The sequence below is a fragment of the Parus major genome, chromosome 4 (genome assembly GCF_001522545.3).
Source record: "Parus major isolate Abel chromosome 4, Parus_major1.1, whole genome shotgun sequence".
Lineage (NCBI taxonomy): Eukaryota > Metazoa > Chordata > Aves > Passeriformes > Paridae > Parus > Parus major.
In genome coordinates, this window is record NC_031771.1 from 63,290,609 (window position 1) to 63,307,908 (window position 17,300).

At 44.0% G+C, this 17,300-nt stretch overlaps 1 protein-coding gene and 1 long non-coding RNA gene across 5 annotated transcripts in view; one reads left to right on the forward strand and one right to left on the reverse strand.

The window, feature by feature from the left end:
• Window positions 1-6,573, forward strand: part of LOC117244266 — a 41,477-nt gene extending 34,904 nt beyond the window's left edge. Inside the window, exon 2 of the long non-coding RNA XR_004497017.1 lies at window positions 6,362-6,573. This is a non-coding gene — a long non-coding RNA (uncharacterized LOC117244266). The remainder of the gene's footprint in view (window positions 1-6,361) is intronic.
• Window positions 1-10,728, reverse strand: part of REEP1 (receptor accessory protein 1) — a 65,389-nt gene extending 54,661 nt beyond the window's left edge. The window contains exon 1 of one of the 4 annotated variants that reach the window (XM_015624238.3): window positions 10,564-10,728. In XM_015624238.3, the coding sequence (XP_015479724.1) occupies window positions 10,564-10,595 (32 nt within the window). In that variant the 5' untranslated portion in view covers window positions 10,596-10,728. Of the gene's footprint in view, window positions 1-10,381; window positions 10,543-10,563 lie in introns of those variants that run through there. The other 3 variants (XM_015624239.3, XM_015624240.3, XM_015624241.3) reach the window with 3 other exon arrangements.
• Between the last annotated feature and the right edge of the window lie 6,572 nt (window positions 10,729-17,300).

A 17,300-nucleotide genomic window follows, 5' to 3' on the forward strand; every position in this document is an offset into this window, starting at 1 on the left:
CATGTACTGAGACTTCTTTCTTAGAAAGTTACATTCAGAAGCTTTCTATTGAATTCCATCTTTTTTGTTTGGATGATCCCATTTCATTTCAACACAGGTTTTGTAACTGATCACATGGCTGCAAGGCTTTTTAAACACATAACATGATACACCTATTTGACAGATTAGAGGAAAAGAGTTTGTGCAGTTCCTTATGGATTGAAGTACCTCCAAATCTTTTAAGTGAATGTGTGGTTCCTCAATTATCTCTAAGTGTTTGGGTGCTAAGCCATGACCATGAATTTCCATTTTAGAGCCAGCTGTAATCAGCTGTCACAGAACACACCATACACAAGGATCTCAATGCTGACCAAATACTGATGAAACCAGCTTTACTCAGCACAGTGAGATGGGAGATCACAAGCAGACACCAGGATAGGCAGTAGAACACAAGGATTTTTGCAGACCTGTTCAAAAGGGCCACAGAATTCTCTGTGGTAGGCTCATGACAGTTACAGCTTTATAAATATCCAGATGTGGCTGTATCTATGAGATAGATTGTATCCTGAGAAAGAATCATTAGACCTCAGGTTCTCCATAAATCATTAGAATCAGCAGGGGACTGGTTTGACTGATTGCACTCTGACAGCTAAGAAAGGAGGTGAGTACAGTATAACAAGCATGAGAAAATTCCTACATCATCTATGCAGGAAACCATTTACTCTTAGTTCAGTGTTTGTGTTTTTAAGGTATATTTTAAAACAGCAGCTTCCTCTCTGCATTTGATCCTATGAGAAAGACCCTTCCTGTATATAGGACAGCAGAGTATGTTACCATGGAAACTATTATGATCTAGTTAAATTCAACAAATCTAGTCTTATGGGGTATATTCCCCAGAGTATCTCAATTTAATTATTAATGTTCTTTCTAAACAGCAACATCTTTCTATTTTGACTGAAATCCTTATAAGCAGAATGAAAACAATAAACCTGGAAAGCAGAGTCTTTTGTTCAGCTACAAAACAGGTACAATTAAGCCAGGGAAAACACAAACAGCCTCCAGGCTGCCCTGACAATGTGTTTTAATTCAGACCTAGACAAATTGTTTGGAAGGGAGAAAGTCTCATTCAGTGCTTCTGTCCATCATGCCCCTGGCCTTTCTGCTGTGATTTCCAGCAAAAGATACCAGCTAGGATAGTGGATTTTTTTTGCAGAGGAATATGCTCAGTGGAATCTAAACACTGATCATCAATTCATTTTCATATAACCACCTGTCTTGCAGTCATTCTCAAGTCAAACCATTCAATCTTTTTCCATTAAATACGTGACTAAACTCAAAGCCTTTTAGCATCAGGGCAGCTCCAGCATCCATCTCTCTCTTTCACATGTCACCATGAATTTTGCAGGTGGATTTAGAAGCCAGATGTTATTGAACATGATCTAACACCAGGCATAGTTTCCTGTGGATCACATAATCTGAGTAGCTCATAGGCCTAATTTTAGTTATGCACAGATCATGTCCCCCAAAGTCCACAGCAGAAGAGGCAGCAGGACAAGCAGAACCCTTCCATGAGCAGAATGAAGCTCAAGAGCTCCAATCTGCTCATCCTCAAAAGGGGCTAAAGCAGAGCACAACCCAGAGCAGTCCTGTGGGAACTGCCCAAACTAGAACAACCACCTCATCATGAGGGGTGTTTGATGTGCCTTACAGCTGAAGAGAGCAGCTCTCCTCACATGCTCACAGCAAGTGACACAGCATTTGTGCTGAAGACACCAAGACAAAGGTGACCATGAAATATTGTAGTGAATGGAGAAGGTCATCTTCCTGTGATTGCTCTGCTCTTTACCATCACCAGGTGATTCCCACCTCTCCTCCCTGCAAGGGTGTTCTTCCTGAAATGCCACACAAGATTCCTGGTTTTACTTCTCCATAAGGGCTCCTCAGGGACTGACAGCCAGGAGAGGTCTGCCACAGAAGGAATTTGTCTATGCAAAGCATCCCAGAGAACCCCATGACTTCTGACCATTGGCTTGGAAATTTCAGCTCAGCATTCATATTTACCTCACCCCTCCAATTCTGCTCCAGTGGGGGGACCTCATACCCACATCAGGCTCTACCATGTGAAAAACAGTACTGGTAGTTTACATGGACAGAGATTATCACTAAGACTATTTTACAGTTACCAAATCAGGAAAGAATAAACAATTTGCCCTCTTCCCACAGAGAATTTACAGCACTGCAGTGAATCCAGGTTCTTGGTATTCTCATATAAAATCTGCAGCATAAGCACTTTCCTTGTAGGAGCTGGTTATTGGTTATAAGCCTCCCTCAAAACATGAGGCAAGAAATGCCTGTCAGTTTTTGGCTTTCCTGTGTAAACATTTATTTATAGGCTGGAAACAAGAAATAGAATAAATGAGCTGAATGAAAGGAAGTGGCAGTATGAACTCAACAGAACAGAAGTGTTTCTTCTACAGGAGCTGCAACTGTTCACTAATGCTGATAGTATTGGACTGCTAGGAAACTTCACAGGCAGGTACACACATGGTCCTGGCATCCCTGGGATCTGTCCAAAAAGGCACAGCATTCCAGACATGAGGGGCATTCTTTGTAGCCCCTCACAAATCGGTTCTGCAAAATTAGTTTTGTTCTCTTGTAAAATTTGATATTTTTGGAAAGCAGAATATTACTGTTGGCTCCAAGAGAAAGAAAGGGGAAAGAGAGAATGCAGCTTTGCTGACCAATTTATTGATTCCTTCTTTGAAAGTGGATATTTATTTATTAGCAATTAGTGCATGAGCAGTAAGGGATGCACAAGCAGCATTTGAAGAAACAAGCCTTTCCTAAGCATGACACCAGCTGTCCCCCTGTCACTGCCAAGAGTAAATCTCCAACTTGACACCCAGTCCTCTGCCTCCATACAAATGTGTGTCGCTTCTGAAACATAATCCTTGCTCTTCATTTCTACTTACTGTACAGCTTCTCTTTGATGCCATCCCTGCCCTGCTTCTGACTCTGCGACCACTTTTACCAGCCTGCAGATCACTGCTTTATCACCCAGAGTAAATTAAAATCCCTTGCTCTCCCCTTCTCTTGCAAAATGTGTCTGCAAGAAACACCTTTGTTTGAAGGGTACTCTGCTAAGGAGTTAGGCCTGTTCTGAGGCTCATAGCAAAAGATGGAGTGGTTCTGTGTACAAATCTTGGGAAAGCACCACTCATGTTTCTAGCTCTGGCATGGTGCTCCAGGTCTGGAGTGTCTTCCCAAGTCCTACCTGTGGAATGAACAGGTGTGTCCTGTTATCTCAGTCATTCTCTTCAAAAGTATTCAAGTCATGAAAAGATAAAACATAGTCTTCATTTTGTCACTTCTTCTAGCTCTTTCTCACCACCCTGTTCACCAGCTGTTTTACTTGTATTTTATCGGTTTAAATTCTGTCTTACTACATGCATGTGAAATGCCAAATCAGAGCATGAACATTGTACCAGCAAGTGTCACAGAGAAATTACTGAGGAGCACAGGATCAGTCTCAAGAATGATTCACCTAGAATGGAGAATTGCATGTATTCATACCTTATTTATGTTTCAAATACTATAGAACTTAGAAGAACCAGATAGAGACTAATCCCCACTAAGTGTTGTAAGATAAAAAATACTACATGAACTTGCTGCCCAAAAGAGCTTGCAATCTAAGTAGCATACCAGTGATAACAAAAGTATGTGAGACCTTCCCTGCAAAAAGCACCATGTGATTAACGTCAACCATACAGGTGAGGAAGATTTTGCCATATGAGTGTTTTACTTGCAAAGAGCCTGATTACCTGGATGCATCCCTTCATTAGGCCATTTCACCTCACAAGACCCACCTGAAATCTGAGTGGCCCCAATCCAGCCAAGTGGACAAGCTAACAAAAGGAAATCTAGACTCAGATCCTTGCTGCCTAGTGAAGACATAGAAGAAATTTTGTCATACAAAGATTCTGCAGCAATCCAAACTGGCCAATACTTCTGCAGCACTCAGATCTTTATCCACCTTTTGCCTGATTGGCCTGAAAGTTCCCAAGGTATCAGTTCTGTCTGCTGAGACACAGAAGCAGAAAGACAAATGCAGTACTCAGTATTCAGAAGCAACTGCCCAAGAAGTAGGAGATGTGATTGTATGGTGTCCTCCTTCATCTGATTTGTACCAAGTATTTGCCCTTGAACCAACAGCTCTCCATGCAACACACAACCCCTGATAGAAGCTCCTTAGAGATGCCAGTCTTGCTCTGTTAACTGCAGTAAGAGCAAGTAAGAGTGTTTCTCAACCTTTCCTAATCAGTGGACCATCCATACCTTGGAAGAAATGCACAACTCATTTTATATCCTGCTGTTGCTTAAGGATAGATGACAAATAATAAGTCACATAGAATTGGAAAAATGTTGAAATGTTAATATTTTACAAAACTGCAATTCAGTAGATATAATTACAAAACTTGTAACGACAAAAAATTAAAAAATGGTATCTTCTATATAAATCAGTTATCATATAACTGCCCATATCAGGGTTTCTGGTTTAGAGCTGAAACACTGACTGATGTTTTGTGGACTGCCAGCCATCTGTAGACCACAGCTCAAGTACCTGGGATCTAAATCTCCCTCCTGTGACTAGGAAACCAATTTTAGGCACTGTAATGCCTGACTTAGTAGACTGTATTAAGCAGTCTGACTCTTGCTTTCTGCTGACTGTGACACTAAGGACAGCACTGAGGATCTGAAAGGGAATAGGTCATGATTCAAAAGACTTCAGCCTTTGGTTGTTTGACTGCTTCAGTAGCATCTATTTAAGTTTGTAGTTTTGCTCTATCTCTCCCACACCACCAAAAATCCATAGAAAAGCCACACACACATTCCCCAACTCCCCTTATCAGGTTCCCTTTTATTCATTTGTTGAGCAAGGTGCCTGGAGGAGATATGTTACCTGTTACTCTGTGAAATACTGGACACATCACTTGATCTCCATGTGTCTTGGTGCCCTTACCCATACAATGGCAGTAAAAATCCCTCTAATGACACAACACTAAATTAATGCTTCAAACTGCTTAAATACAGTGAATCAAAAGGTCCCACAAAGGAAAAATTCTGTACAAAAGCAGCTGCAAAGGCCAAGGCCCTTGGTTATATTCCATAGCTGCCAGGCTGGTAAAACATCCTTCCTTACCACACCAGAACCAGTAAGATCTGTGATGTGCACACCAGAAAACCTTCCCCGTTGGGGCCAGGAGCATTTCCAGCACATCTGTGCTTGGGCAGGAGAATCTGGGTCATGGCTGCCAGAGCAGCAGGCAGTGCTGTCCCCTGCAGCGTGATCACACGCTCACATTTCACATCAAGGGCACGGCAAATGTCGCACCTGCGCTGGGTGCTCCTCTGTCACTTACTGTCACCAACAGGTTCTGCCCCCTCAGCTGAGCCAAAGGCTGCAGCAGGGATGCACACAAACTAAGCTGGGCACAGAGACCATGTGCTCTTCACACAAAGGACAGCAGCAGTGCAAGGCTGCAGTCTCTGTTTTGGACAGATTACATCACTTTTTATAAAGGTAAAGTGTATCAGTAAACTTTGCAAGTATGGCAGGTGGTCTGTTCTTCCCACTTCCCAGCTCCAGAGCACAGAAGAGTCTACTGCAAACTCATCCCACAGCCTTGGCTGGGAGCTCAAGCTGCATTTTGGGTTCTTTGCTGTATTTTCAGATAATTTTACACTGCTGGTGTGAGGACTGTAGAGAGCGACAAACACCTGAATCCTTCATGTCACCTGCCATGAAAATAAAACCAAGTAAATAAAGCAGGCTATGAAGGACCTTCACATACATGATGCATGTCAACTAGAATGCAAATGCAGATGTATCAATAACCAATACATGATATATATCAGGTGGTTTACATCAACTGAAATGCTAATGCTGATGTATCAATAACCAGCAGCTTAAAGCTGCACTCTGCTTTTATGAGAGCAGTCCTTGCCTGCTTGAGTGGATCTGCCTCTCACAAAGGCACAAGTTATCATTTTCTACCTTCAGATAATATCTATAAGACTTTTCAGGTTTTGTTTCATTCACAAATTTCTTTAGGCTTCCCATACACATGAAAAGCAGGAGGAGGAAGGATCTGCTAAGTTTCTCTAAAATGGAAATTCTTTACAGATATAAAGATGAAATCAATGTCTGACTCAGTAGCACTGAGATTAACACCAGATGAGGTTGGGGGTGGCCAATCTCACAGTCTTGCTAAAACAGCATCACAATAACCAAGAAAGAGAAAGCTAACAAACTGTGATAGGGAAGGAAATTTCACTCAGCAGGTTAAATAATTTTTTGGTTCCCCCTTTGACTTTTTTTCAGAATCCAACTGCTTCCAGGGACAGCCGGAAGAAAGGAAGCCTCTTACAGATCTCCAAATCCCTGATGCTTCTACACAGGGATGGGAATTCCCAGTGAACATATCTAAGGATGCCATTCTCTTTCACATCAAAACATAAGAGATCAGAGAATCCATTAATGATATTTTGATTTAAAAGAAAATAAATGGAGGCAAAAAAAACCCCATAATTAAGGCTGTGGATTCTCACCATGAAGAACATATTTAACAATTTTATATTAATTTGCAATGTACTTCTAAGCTTTTCACAGGAGGAATTCAAATGCCTAAGTCATCACACAGCATCATATCATCTACTGATAACCTGTCTAACCCAGCCTCATTTCTATTGACATTTCCTTCCTCTGCCACGTGTTCCACATCTAAAATCTTTCAACAGGCAGTGTGATGTGTCTAACCTCCAGAACGGGAGCCAAAACCCTTTATTTCTGTTCTGTGTGACCCCAAGCACACAAACAAAGTTTCATGTTTCTGAGAAGGGACAGGATTGCCCTACCAATACAATAGGCAGCATTTACATACACCATTTTTAACTTCAAAGTGCCTGCAGACAAGAGCCAAAAGCAGCTATCCAGGATTGCCAGAGCTGTGCACTGTAGCTGAACTGGTCTGCAATGACAAAGACAGATCCCAAGCCCTTCTCCTAGAGAGGCCTCTGCCATTTGAGGCAAATTGAATCTCCTTTGAAATGGATAGCAATAACCTGTAGTTGGTGAGACAGACCAATGGTCCCTTCTGGTCTGCCTCAGGGAAGATAAATTCACAACAGTTCATTACACTTCACAGATGAGGAAACTGAGATACAGGTGCTCCAGGATGTCCTTTGAGATGTACTCAGAGATGAAGAATAAAAAAAGGCTGTAATTAACCCACAAATAATGTTGTTATCCCATTCCAGTTATTGTGAGAGACATAGGAACAAGCCACTCCAAGATGCAACAATTGCAGTTCCAATGATCACAAGCACCCCTTGGTGGAAAAGTCATCTGTAATCCACTGCCATGAGAAAAGAAATATCCTGATTTTGTTCTCACTGAGATGAGTGAAAAAACTACCTGGGAGTAGTACCACAGGAAAATGATAATTGAGCTCTTAGGAGAAAAAGATATCCAGGGACATGATTATCTTTTTTTTTCGCATTTGTACAGTACCTAGGGCAGATCCTGAACATAATATCTTTAACACATAGCTATGGCAGAGATGTTGCTCTGAAGGTATCATTTCTCTTCTGAGGGTTTCCAGCACACAGCTCTGCAGGCAGAACAGAACCAGCCAGAACTCTGGACACAAAGCCCAAACACTAAAGGTGAAATGAGGTAAGAGAACGTTTTCAGTAAGCTGCCTTCCTGCTGAAAAAGGTGAGAAATGCTCACAGGTTGTTCTCCTTCAGCAATGTTTTAGAAATAGAAACTACCAGGACAGAACCAGTAACAACCAAATCAGAGACAGTGGAAGCAGCAAAGCACCAAAGAGACAAAGCAAAGGCTTGCTTTTGTTTTAAAGCCCTTTCTGTTAGCTGAGTCATATCACACATAACCCCTGTGGGGATCAGCAGAAGTCATAAGAGCACAAATCAACACTCACAGTGTGACTAAACCACACCACCCCACTTTCTTCATAATCCTCATCAGTTAATAGGATTTAATGAAAAAGCAGCTACATAGATACAAGCAGAGGGGGAAAAAAACCCCAACCAGGTGGTCATTCTACTTAAACATGTACTTAAAGCACAGCTATCTGTACTGATGGATCAACTAGTGATTCATAATGAGATGGGGAAACTGGATTAGATAGATTAAATCTTTGCCATGATCCTAATCTGAAGACCACTGTAAACCAAGGAATCAGGGATCCAACTCACAGTTACTCTGAATGGGTGCAGGCCTGTACTGTGCTGCAGGTGTATCCTGTCTGGTATGCACATACCTCTTGGATGCAGGAGCAATTTGCTCATCACCTGACATTAAACCACCTGCCCATCTTCATCTAAGTGTGGCAAAAAGGTCTCTTGTGAACATCCTTTTCATCTGGCAGTAGAAGTAATAAATGGAAACATCTTTAGAAATAAAAAGAAAATGCTCTGAGAGCTGAAAAGATCAAAGTGTAAGAGAACCTTTCCACAGACAGATCTGCATAGTGTGCTGTGTCAGACTGGAGAGCTCTTCCATGTCAGACACCTTGGGGTTTCCAGGATCTGATGGAATGTAAGATTATTTATACTCTCCTCTTTTTTTTTGCAATGTTACCTCTAGCAAAAGGTGTTTTAAGCAATACTTAAAGAGTTTGAGTTTCTTCCTGGGATTGTAACAAACCAGCACTTCCTGGTGCAAAATATTCTTAAAGGATGGATGTACACTCAGCAGTGGAAAGAAAGTAGTGACCAAGCTAGGCTTGCCCTAGGTTTCCTTGCAATATTCTTACTTATTACTATGACTGCTAAATAATTAATATTTACATTCCATATTCATTATTTGCTACTGAAAATGCAGTGTAACAAATAACTGGTACTGCCCTCTGCACAGCTGATTCCATGCTGTGACATGTTATTCAGATAACACTGAAGAGAACAGGAAGGTCTGTGTGCTCAGCTAATTACCTGACTGGTCAACTGCTCCAGGTCCTGCTCCCATCACATTTTTACCCAGTCTGTGTGTCTTAGATGAAATCATCTGAGTAGATGTGCATGTACTGAGACAAGTAAGTTAAACTACCATCTCTGTGTAGATATTCTTTGTTCTTGAGGATTAGCTGGGTTACATGATAATGTGGTTTTTTTCAAAGTGGAAATTAGTATAATAGAGAAGAAAGGAAAGCTGCCTTAGACAATACATGCTACATCTCACATTGCTAGCAGAGATATCTGCACAGTTATACTGTTCACATTAAATCTTTTAAATATTTAACACTCTTTCCCAGAATCAAGTGCAAGCCAAATAATGGCTAGCTGCAGCTGAATCCAAATGACAGACCTCTGGGGGCTAAATTCAACTCTAGAGCCCACTAAAATCTTCATATCTGACATTTAATGTCTTATTGATACAGAAATATAACCAGGATGAAGGTGAGTTTTCCTTTTGATGTTTCATCTCATATGACAAAAGAGACTGTGAAATTTATTTTCTGGAAACATGCTGATGGTGCAACATCATGGCACATTTCTTTCAGACAAAGAAAGTGACGGGCCCTTGCAGACGCTCTAAAATAACTTAAGAGCACAACAGATGTCCTCCTGAATCTGCAGGAGACACATCTGTATGTACATGACAGAGAAAGCTGGCAAATTACTCACCTGATGCCATATATTAGCCCTCCCCAGTCACATTTCCAGAAGGGAGATCAGCCATCCTGCTGCCCCACCTTAAGCCTGTAATCCCCGTCCTCCACGAATTTTCCAAATGGCATCAAAATTCCTTTTTCTCACTAAACCTCTTCTCAGGTGGAGCAGATAAACATATGGAGCTTGCTCCGTTTTCCCCTGTTGCCTGGGAATAATTTTCAGGGAATTTTTACATGTATTCCCACCTAGAGCAGTTTCAGCCACGGAAAAGCTGTAGGACAAGTGTAAAGAGCCACATGTTTCTTCTCCCCAGGCTGACGGGTTAAAGGGAGAGCGAGATCGTCTCTTGAGAGGGTGGGCGGCAAGTTGCAAAGAGGGAAGGAATATTTGATATTTCTTTTACAAAACAGAAGAAGAAAGCGGTGGCGGCGGCCGGGAGACCCCGCGGCCGCCTCTCCCACGCCCCCTCGCGAGCCCCCAGCCGCGCCGAGCCCGGTAACAAAGCGCCGCTGCCCAAATCCGTGTCCATTTTCCCACCCGCTGATGCTCCGTTCCCCCTCCGGACCCGAGCCCGGCCACGGCCGAGCGCCGGGCGATGTCCCTCGCTCTCCTTCTCCCCTGTCACCTTGCGCTGTACAGCGCGGCAGCGCTTTGCCCGCCACCCCCCGGCTGATTTTCTTATGCTGGAAAATCCCATCTGACCCACCTGCCTCCTGCCTCACCCGCCGGGCAGCCGAGCGCCCCGGGCCCGACTACAACCTGCTAAATTTAGCCCAGTATCCACAGCAGGGGCGAGCGGGACCGGCGGCGCGGCCGCCGCACGCACACACGCGCAGACATGCGGGCACCCCGGGCACACGCGGCAGGTGCCGAGCGGCAGCTACTCACACCACTAGCCTGGAGATGATCCATGAGACCATGGCGCTGCCGTGTGCCGCAGGGCTGGCTCTCCCGGCAGGGAGGGCTCGCCCGGTGTCCTCGCCCGCTGCCGGCCGCCGCCCGAGTGCGCGGGGCGGGCGGCTCGGCCATCCGGCCCCGCAGCTCAGCGCAGCCTCACTGGCGGCACCGCCCGCAGCCAACGCGCAGCCGGGCCCAGCCGCCCACGCTGGGTAGGGCCCGCAGCCGCCCCCCGCGGGGGGAGGAGGAGCCCCCCACGCTCCCCGCTGCCGCCGGACTCCCCAGAGAGAGACCCCGGGCTGTGCGCGGAGCTCTTGGCTGCGGAAGGGGTCCCTGCCCCACCCGCGGCACCGGGCAGGTACGCGGGCGCTCCTGGACCACCGCAGCAGAGCAGGACACGAAGGAAACCCTACGGACTTCACATCAAAGGAAAAGCAAGGCTAAGGCTCGGGGTAGAGGGGTGTCTTCGATCCACACAAAGAGAAAGATTTCCCTGTTTCCCCACACCCCGCCAAGTGTCCAGGTACAACGGACAAGGGTATTGGCCACACGATACAGGTAAATTCTCGTCATCATCACTGATGACAGGGAGCAATCTCTCCTCAACATCAGTTTTCATTAGGGGGTCTCACGGCTGTCAAGTCCAATTTCCATGAGGAACAGCTGCCCACATACAAAACAACATATGTTTTCTTGACCTGCAGGTTGTTCTCTTTAAGTTTCCTTTGGGTTCTGTTTCTTTTTTTCACTGACACATGCCAAATGAAGTTAGATTGCCTGAAATCATCTCCCCTGCTTTGGTTTTTCCCTTCTTCTGAAAGCACACATGCCCATGGCAATTCATGATGAGGTTTTGTCTTGCAGTAATCCTGAGATCTCAAGCTTGCCACCGGAGCAGCCCCAATCTGTACTTAGAGGTTGGTCTGTGGAGCAGCTTGTCTGTTTCTGGCATTAGGTCCAGAGATCCAGCCACCCCTGGCCCTGGGTGCACTGCAGGATTCTCACCTCCATGCCACACACATTGTTCTTTCTGAAGATGGGCATCTGCAGCAAAATGTCCCCATCATTCTGAGACAGCATAGCTGAAAGATGCTGAAAAACTCTCATGTATTGTGAGTAACCTGAGAAGAACTCTTGCGAGGAGAGACTGAACTTTTCAAACCAGACACAGCAGTTCTAGGAGCTGATCACAGACTTCTCTAGTCCCAGGTTACCACAAACATCCTCACAGCCCTGTCCACAGTATCCAGCCTGTATCATAGAACGGTTTGGTTGGAAGAGACCTTAAAAGTCATCTCGTTCCAGCTCGCTGCCATGGGCAGGAACAGCTCCCACTAGACCAGGTTGCTCAGAGCCCCATCCAGCCTGATTTTACACCTCACCTTTCCCCTGCTGAGCTCAAAAGTCCTCCATAACTCCATAAGAAAAAGATCATCTTTTCTTTTGTTGGCTCTAGGGATCTGCTCCCCAGAAAACCAATACGTCTAGGGACAGACAGACCAACAACCCACAGCCTTCAGGTAAAGCTGCAGGCACAGAGAGACACGTAATTAAAGTTCAGCCCCTCTAGAAATGGTATTCGGCGGAAGATGCGCACGGCTGCGCTGCTCAGCTGGCCGCAGTGGGTCTGTTCCTCCAGCAGGGGGAACTTCCACGCCGCGCTCGGACCGGGCACCTCCGCACCGCCGCCGCGCTACAGCGGCGCTTCTGCTCCCAGCGTCGCAATTTTGGGTTACAGACGGGCTGGGAGCCACGGCTGCAGGTATGGGGCCACCACACACTCCTTCCTCAGGGACTCTAAGGGTCGAGAGTAGCAGCATCGCTCCAGCCAGCATTGGCTGCTGTAAGGCACCACAAAAGCAGGGCTGGGTGGTGCGCTGCAGTAAGCAATGTAAATTAGGCGTCTTCTCCAGGCGTGCTTGCTCTGAGCGAGAACTGTCTTCTCTCCAAAAGAAGCCATTAGGTCATCCAGCCCAAATTCTTAAAGCAGTGAATCATCCTGTGGCTGTCTTGCTTGTATATCGTAGCCAAATAAGTACTTGGAAATCTGTTATCCAAGTTTTTTCCTGTGTCAGGATTATTCAGTGTGAGCTTTTAGACTGCACGTTGGCAGACAATCCATAACATTGCTACAATTAATGATGGGATATTATCAAGTACAAGGCACAGATCTCTCTGCAAGAATATTTGTTTTATCAACCACAGAACACAAAACTTAGTACTTGCTGCAAATTTCCTGGACCAACAAGAGAAGATATTGGATCATAAAGACAGATAATACAGAGGACAACACCCATAGCTGCAGAATATTAGTGCTCAAATCATAACTTAGCCTCATGTCCTCTTGTTTCGCTCCAACGTTGAGCTAAGAGTCACCTCAGAGACTGACTCAGTGAGGTGGGTATTTGCTTTATTCAGTGCCAAGTATGTGGGGGATCGCTCCTCCTAACACATGCATCCTGCACTTTTACACAGCACAATTTATGATTAAATTCATGCATATTCATTGCATTCCTTGGGATAGGAGTGGTTATACAAATTACTCTCGGAAATCATTAATATCGTTAGCATATGTGATGCACAAGAGCAGTGTACTCTGGTGGTTGCACTGAGGACAGCTTCGAGTCTTCCTTGGGCATCATTCTGATGAAGGCCAGAGTCTTCCTCACTCTGCCCTTTTCACCTTTCTTTCTGAAGCATGCACAGTCCTTCACTGGCTGGTTCAGCATTTTCTGCCGACAACAGTTTTTGTTCCTCTTATCTTGGCAAGGTGAATTCTGTTTCTCTTACCTTGACAAGGCTAAGGTGCATCCTGCTTCTTAAGCTTGTGATTAATATTTGTTGACTCTTAATAGTCAACTCATGCTTACATGAGTTAATTACTGGTCAACTCCTTTCACTCTTGTCTCCTTCCAGCCTCTTCTGGTTCACCATGTTCACTGCAACTCCTGCCAGTTGCCATTGCTACTAACCCCACTGCTCTTTTCTGGGCAGCAAACCTCAAAAAGGTTTGAGGATTTTTTCTTTTTTTTTCTGGCTGGCAGCAACCTCTGCCAGGGGTAAGCAGAGCATGGACCCTCCTTGTGCTGCTGCTTTGTACACAACTGGAAAAACCACCTCATGACTGATCTTAAGCCTCAAATGCACACATAGTTAATGAGGTAGTCTGGTGATGGCAAACCTAAGGAGCCTGACTATGAATGCAGGGAGCTTTACTGAAACAGCTGTTTGGTAAACAGAGGGTGAAGGAAAGAAATTCAACTCCACTGAGTCACCAGTGGAAGGGTGACAATGCCCCCTACCTACTCCTCATGGGCTGTGTCTTAGGACAGGCCACACAGCTCTGTGCCTATGAGCTTTGCACATGACATCCCAAGCATCCTGGAAAGAGATTTTGTTTGAAGAAAGCCTTCCCTTTGCTGTTAAACCACCTCATCCAGTCTAAAGAAACCAAACCAAACTGAACGGACTCCCAAAAAACAGAGAGATAAAAGAAGGGTTAAAGTGTAGGAAGAGATATGAATTAATTTATACAGCCAGCTCAGCAGAAATGCCATCCAATGTTCATGGAACATTTTGGAACTGCTTTAGCAGTAGAAGATTTGGCAGTGAAAAGTCCTACACAGATTGCGCCATTAGAAGGTCTGATTTCTGTTTCCCAAATTATAAAATAAATCAGCTTTGTTACTGAAGGCAGATCCACCACCCTTGCCCTAAATACTATGTAGTCTTCTCCTAGCAACTACTTTTCCCAAAAAGTTCACAGCCATGGAAAAGTCAGACCCCCCAACAGCTCTACTATAATCGGACTCATTCCTCTCTGCGCCAGGGAAAGGAGATCTCTGCCTCACAGCTGAACAACAACTGCCAAGCCAGGGCTTCTTAGAACAAAAGCGTCACTGACATACATGCACAGGGCACTGTTACCAAATCCAGAAAAGGTCAGAAAGTAGCAAGTGCAGACAACTCTTACGTCCTCCAATGAATCAGACCTACACCAGAGGCATTTAAGAACAGCTGAAGTGCAGACAACCCAGCCAAGAAATGTACCCAGGAATAGAGAAAAATATCAGACAGAAAACATGTGATAGTTGGGTGCTGAAGTTCATGTGGCACAACGAAACATGAATATAAAAATAGATAAACTACACATAACCATAGTGCACACATATATCATGCAGTGTTGTTACAGCACCTAAAAAGTATCAGGAGAAGAGAGATAGTTTTATCAGGAATAAATAGTCTGCATCCCATCAAGGAATGCATGCACACACACACGCACACGCACACACACACACACATATACTCAGTAAATATACTCAGCCTCTTGAAAGAGAAATGTTTGCTGTTCCACCCACTGGAAAACAATGGGTGATTCCTTGCATTTATCTCCTGACTTCTACTTGGGAAGTTAAACAAAAGAAACAAATAAATTAAAACCTAATGGGGTAACAGGGACAGTTAAAGTGAAAAACCAAGAAGAATGCAGCTCCTGAACACAGTAATGAAAAATGCCCATTTCTGAAATGACAGCTTTACTAACAAATAGAGAGTAGACAGGAAAAGGTTAATCCGACTCATGGGGAGAATTGTTAAAGCATGGGAAGACACTCAGCATTTCCTGGCTGCTATTTCCATCTTTATTATTGAATTAACTGCTTCAGAGCTATAGACATTAGCAAGAAGAGATTAAGAAATGCCTATTTTGTCTCAAAAGTGGTGTGGTCTGGCGCATTTGCACTGGGAATTGTGATTTCTGAGAAACACTCTTCATTTCAGTGACTCACTACCAGAGCTTGGGGAAAACATGGAGACCAGCATATCTGAATGTACCATTTGGCTTCAAGTAACCAAAATGGGAGGGCTTAGCCTCAATTATCCAAATACAGAACTCTGCAAAGTGCAGCCACTGATACTCAGTATCTCAGATATTAAGATCAGAATACCTCAGGTCGTGTATCAAAAGTATCTTCTGGGAAGTCTGTTCTTTGCTTTCCATGTCCTCTTCTGTAACTTACATGATACAAGATGTCTCTGCCTTGGAATAAATCCATGTTTTAGATTAATCCATTAGTGGTTCTGAGGTATCTGCAGACCCTCCAGCTCCACGAGAAATTATCTTAGTTCAGTATGTTTTCCATTTTACTGTTTCAGAATCCTAAAATCATAGAAAATCCTGAGATAGAAGCAACATATTAGGAACAAAAAAAAATGCTTGGTTCACAGTATTTTATAAACTGATGAAAGAAGGACTGTATTTTAGACTGGGAATTACTTTTTCAATCTTAAAAGTCAATGAAGACATTAATAAATTGCCTTTGTTATTACAGTACTTCTGACACTCAGATTAGATTCCTTTCTCCTTTTTAGCTGCTACCATCTTTCCACTGGCCTGTCACTGTTTATGTCCTAAGCAACCTGCTATGGACAGCATACAACTGAAATGTAAAAAGAATGGAAACAGTTCAATAAAACCTCCCCTACATATAAGCAAAAAAACCTACCTCAAACAAAAACAACAACACAAACCAACCCAAAAAACCTATCAACAATGACTTTCAATAATAAGGTGTAATGTCAAAACTTGAAACCAGTAGAAAGACCAAGCCTATCTTGGCTTTAGGACAGGACATTTAATGGCCATGGCAAGCTTCTGTGGATGCTGCACACTGAGTCAAGACTAGGGAAGGTTTCTCTTTAAATTTGCTCATGTGTGTCCATCTGGGCCCTTATTATCAGCTACCTCCAGGAAGATACTGAGATGTACAGAGCTTTGATTTGATCCAGTGAGTCAGTCCTCACATTCTTGCTCTGGAAGGATGGATTGTTCTGTATTTTATTACTGTGTAGTGTTTAACGATGGTAACAATAGTGAATGTACTGAAGGATGACATGACCATGCTCTTGACCCTAAAGCAGACACAGAGAGAAAGGAGGCAAGCAATTAAGTGCCCGTGTGAACATGATGTTTGCTCAAGAGAGATATTGAGAGAAATACGGTCAGTGCACGGCCTTGAGGTTTCACTGAGGCGCCACACCATGCAAACAGGAATGCAAATGATAACAAGAAGCTGTAAATAATGAAAGGGGCCCCTCTGATGAGCAAAAGAAGGAAAGAGAGAAGGAATGTGCAGGAGGTTATCCATAGCCCTAATTACATCAGGAGAATGCTGCAGACTGGTCTTAGCAGTTTCTGGAGACTATCTTCACAGACTGATGTAATAAAAGAATTGAAGGCAATAAGAGAGGAAAGCAAAATGGGCTTCCTCACCATCCCTTGCTGAATTACCTTTAACCAACTAATTTGGTATCCCAGGCACTGCTCTGTTTAGCAGTATCCTGCACATAGAAGAAATCACCCAAGCAATTACTAGACTAATATGGCAATATAAAAACATGTTTTAATAACTGTATGAATACTACTTAATGCTAAGTTTTAATAAAAGGCTGCTATTGACCTTCCAGATCAATTTAAATCCCAGCACAAACCAGGATATGGTTTCAATTCTGTGGAGAGCCCTGAGGGAGTCAGATGGAAACGAGTTGCCCCTGCACAGCTGGCAAAGATGCCTTCCCACAGGAGCTGCTCAGAGGAACTTGCAGGCAAGCAGCAACCTCGCTGTGAGAACACTCATTTCTCCAGGGGTTTTCTCAGACTTCTGCCAGGATTTTCCTCTTCCTCCAGTACACCAGAACACACCTGCATCTCCCATGTGTGTCCTGTTCTG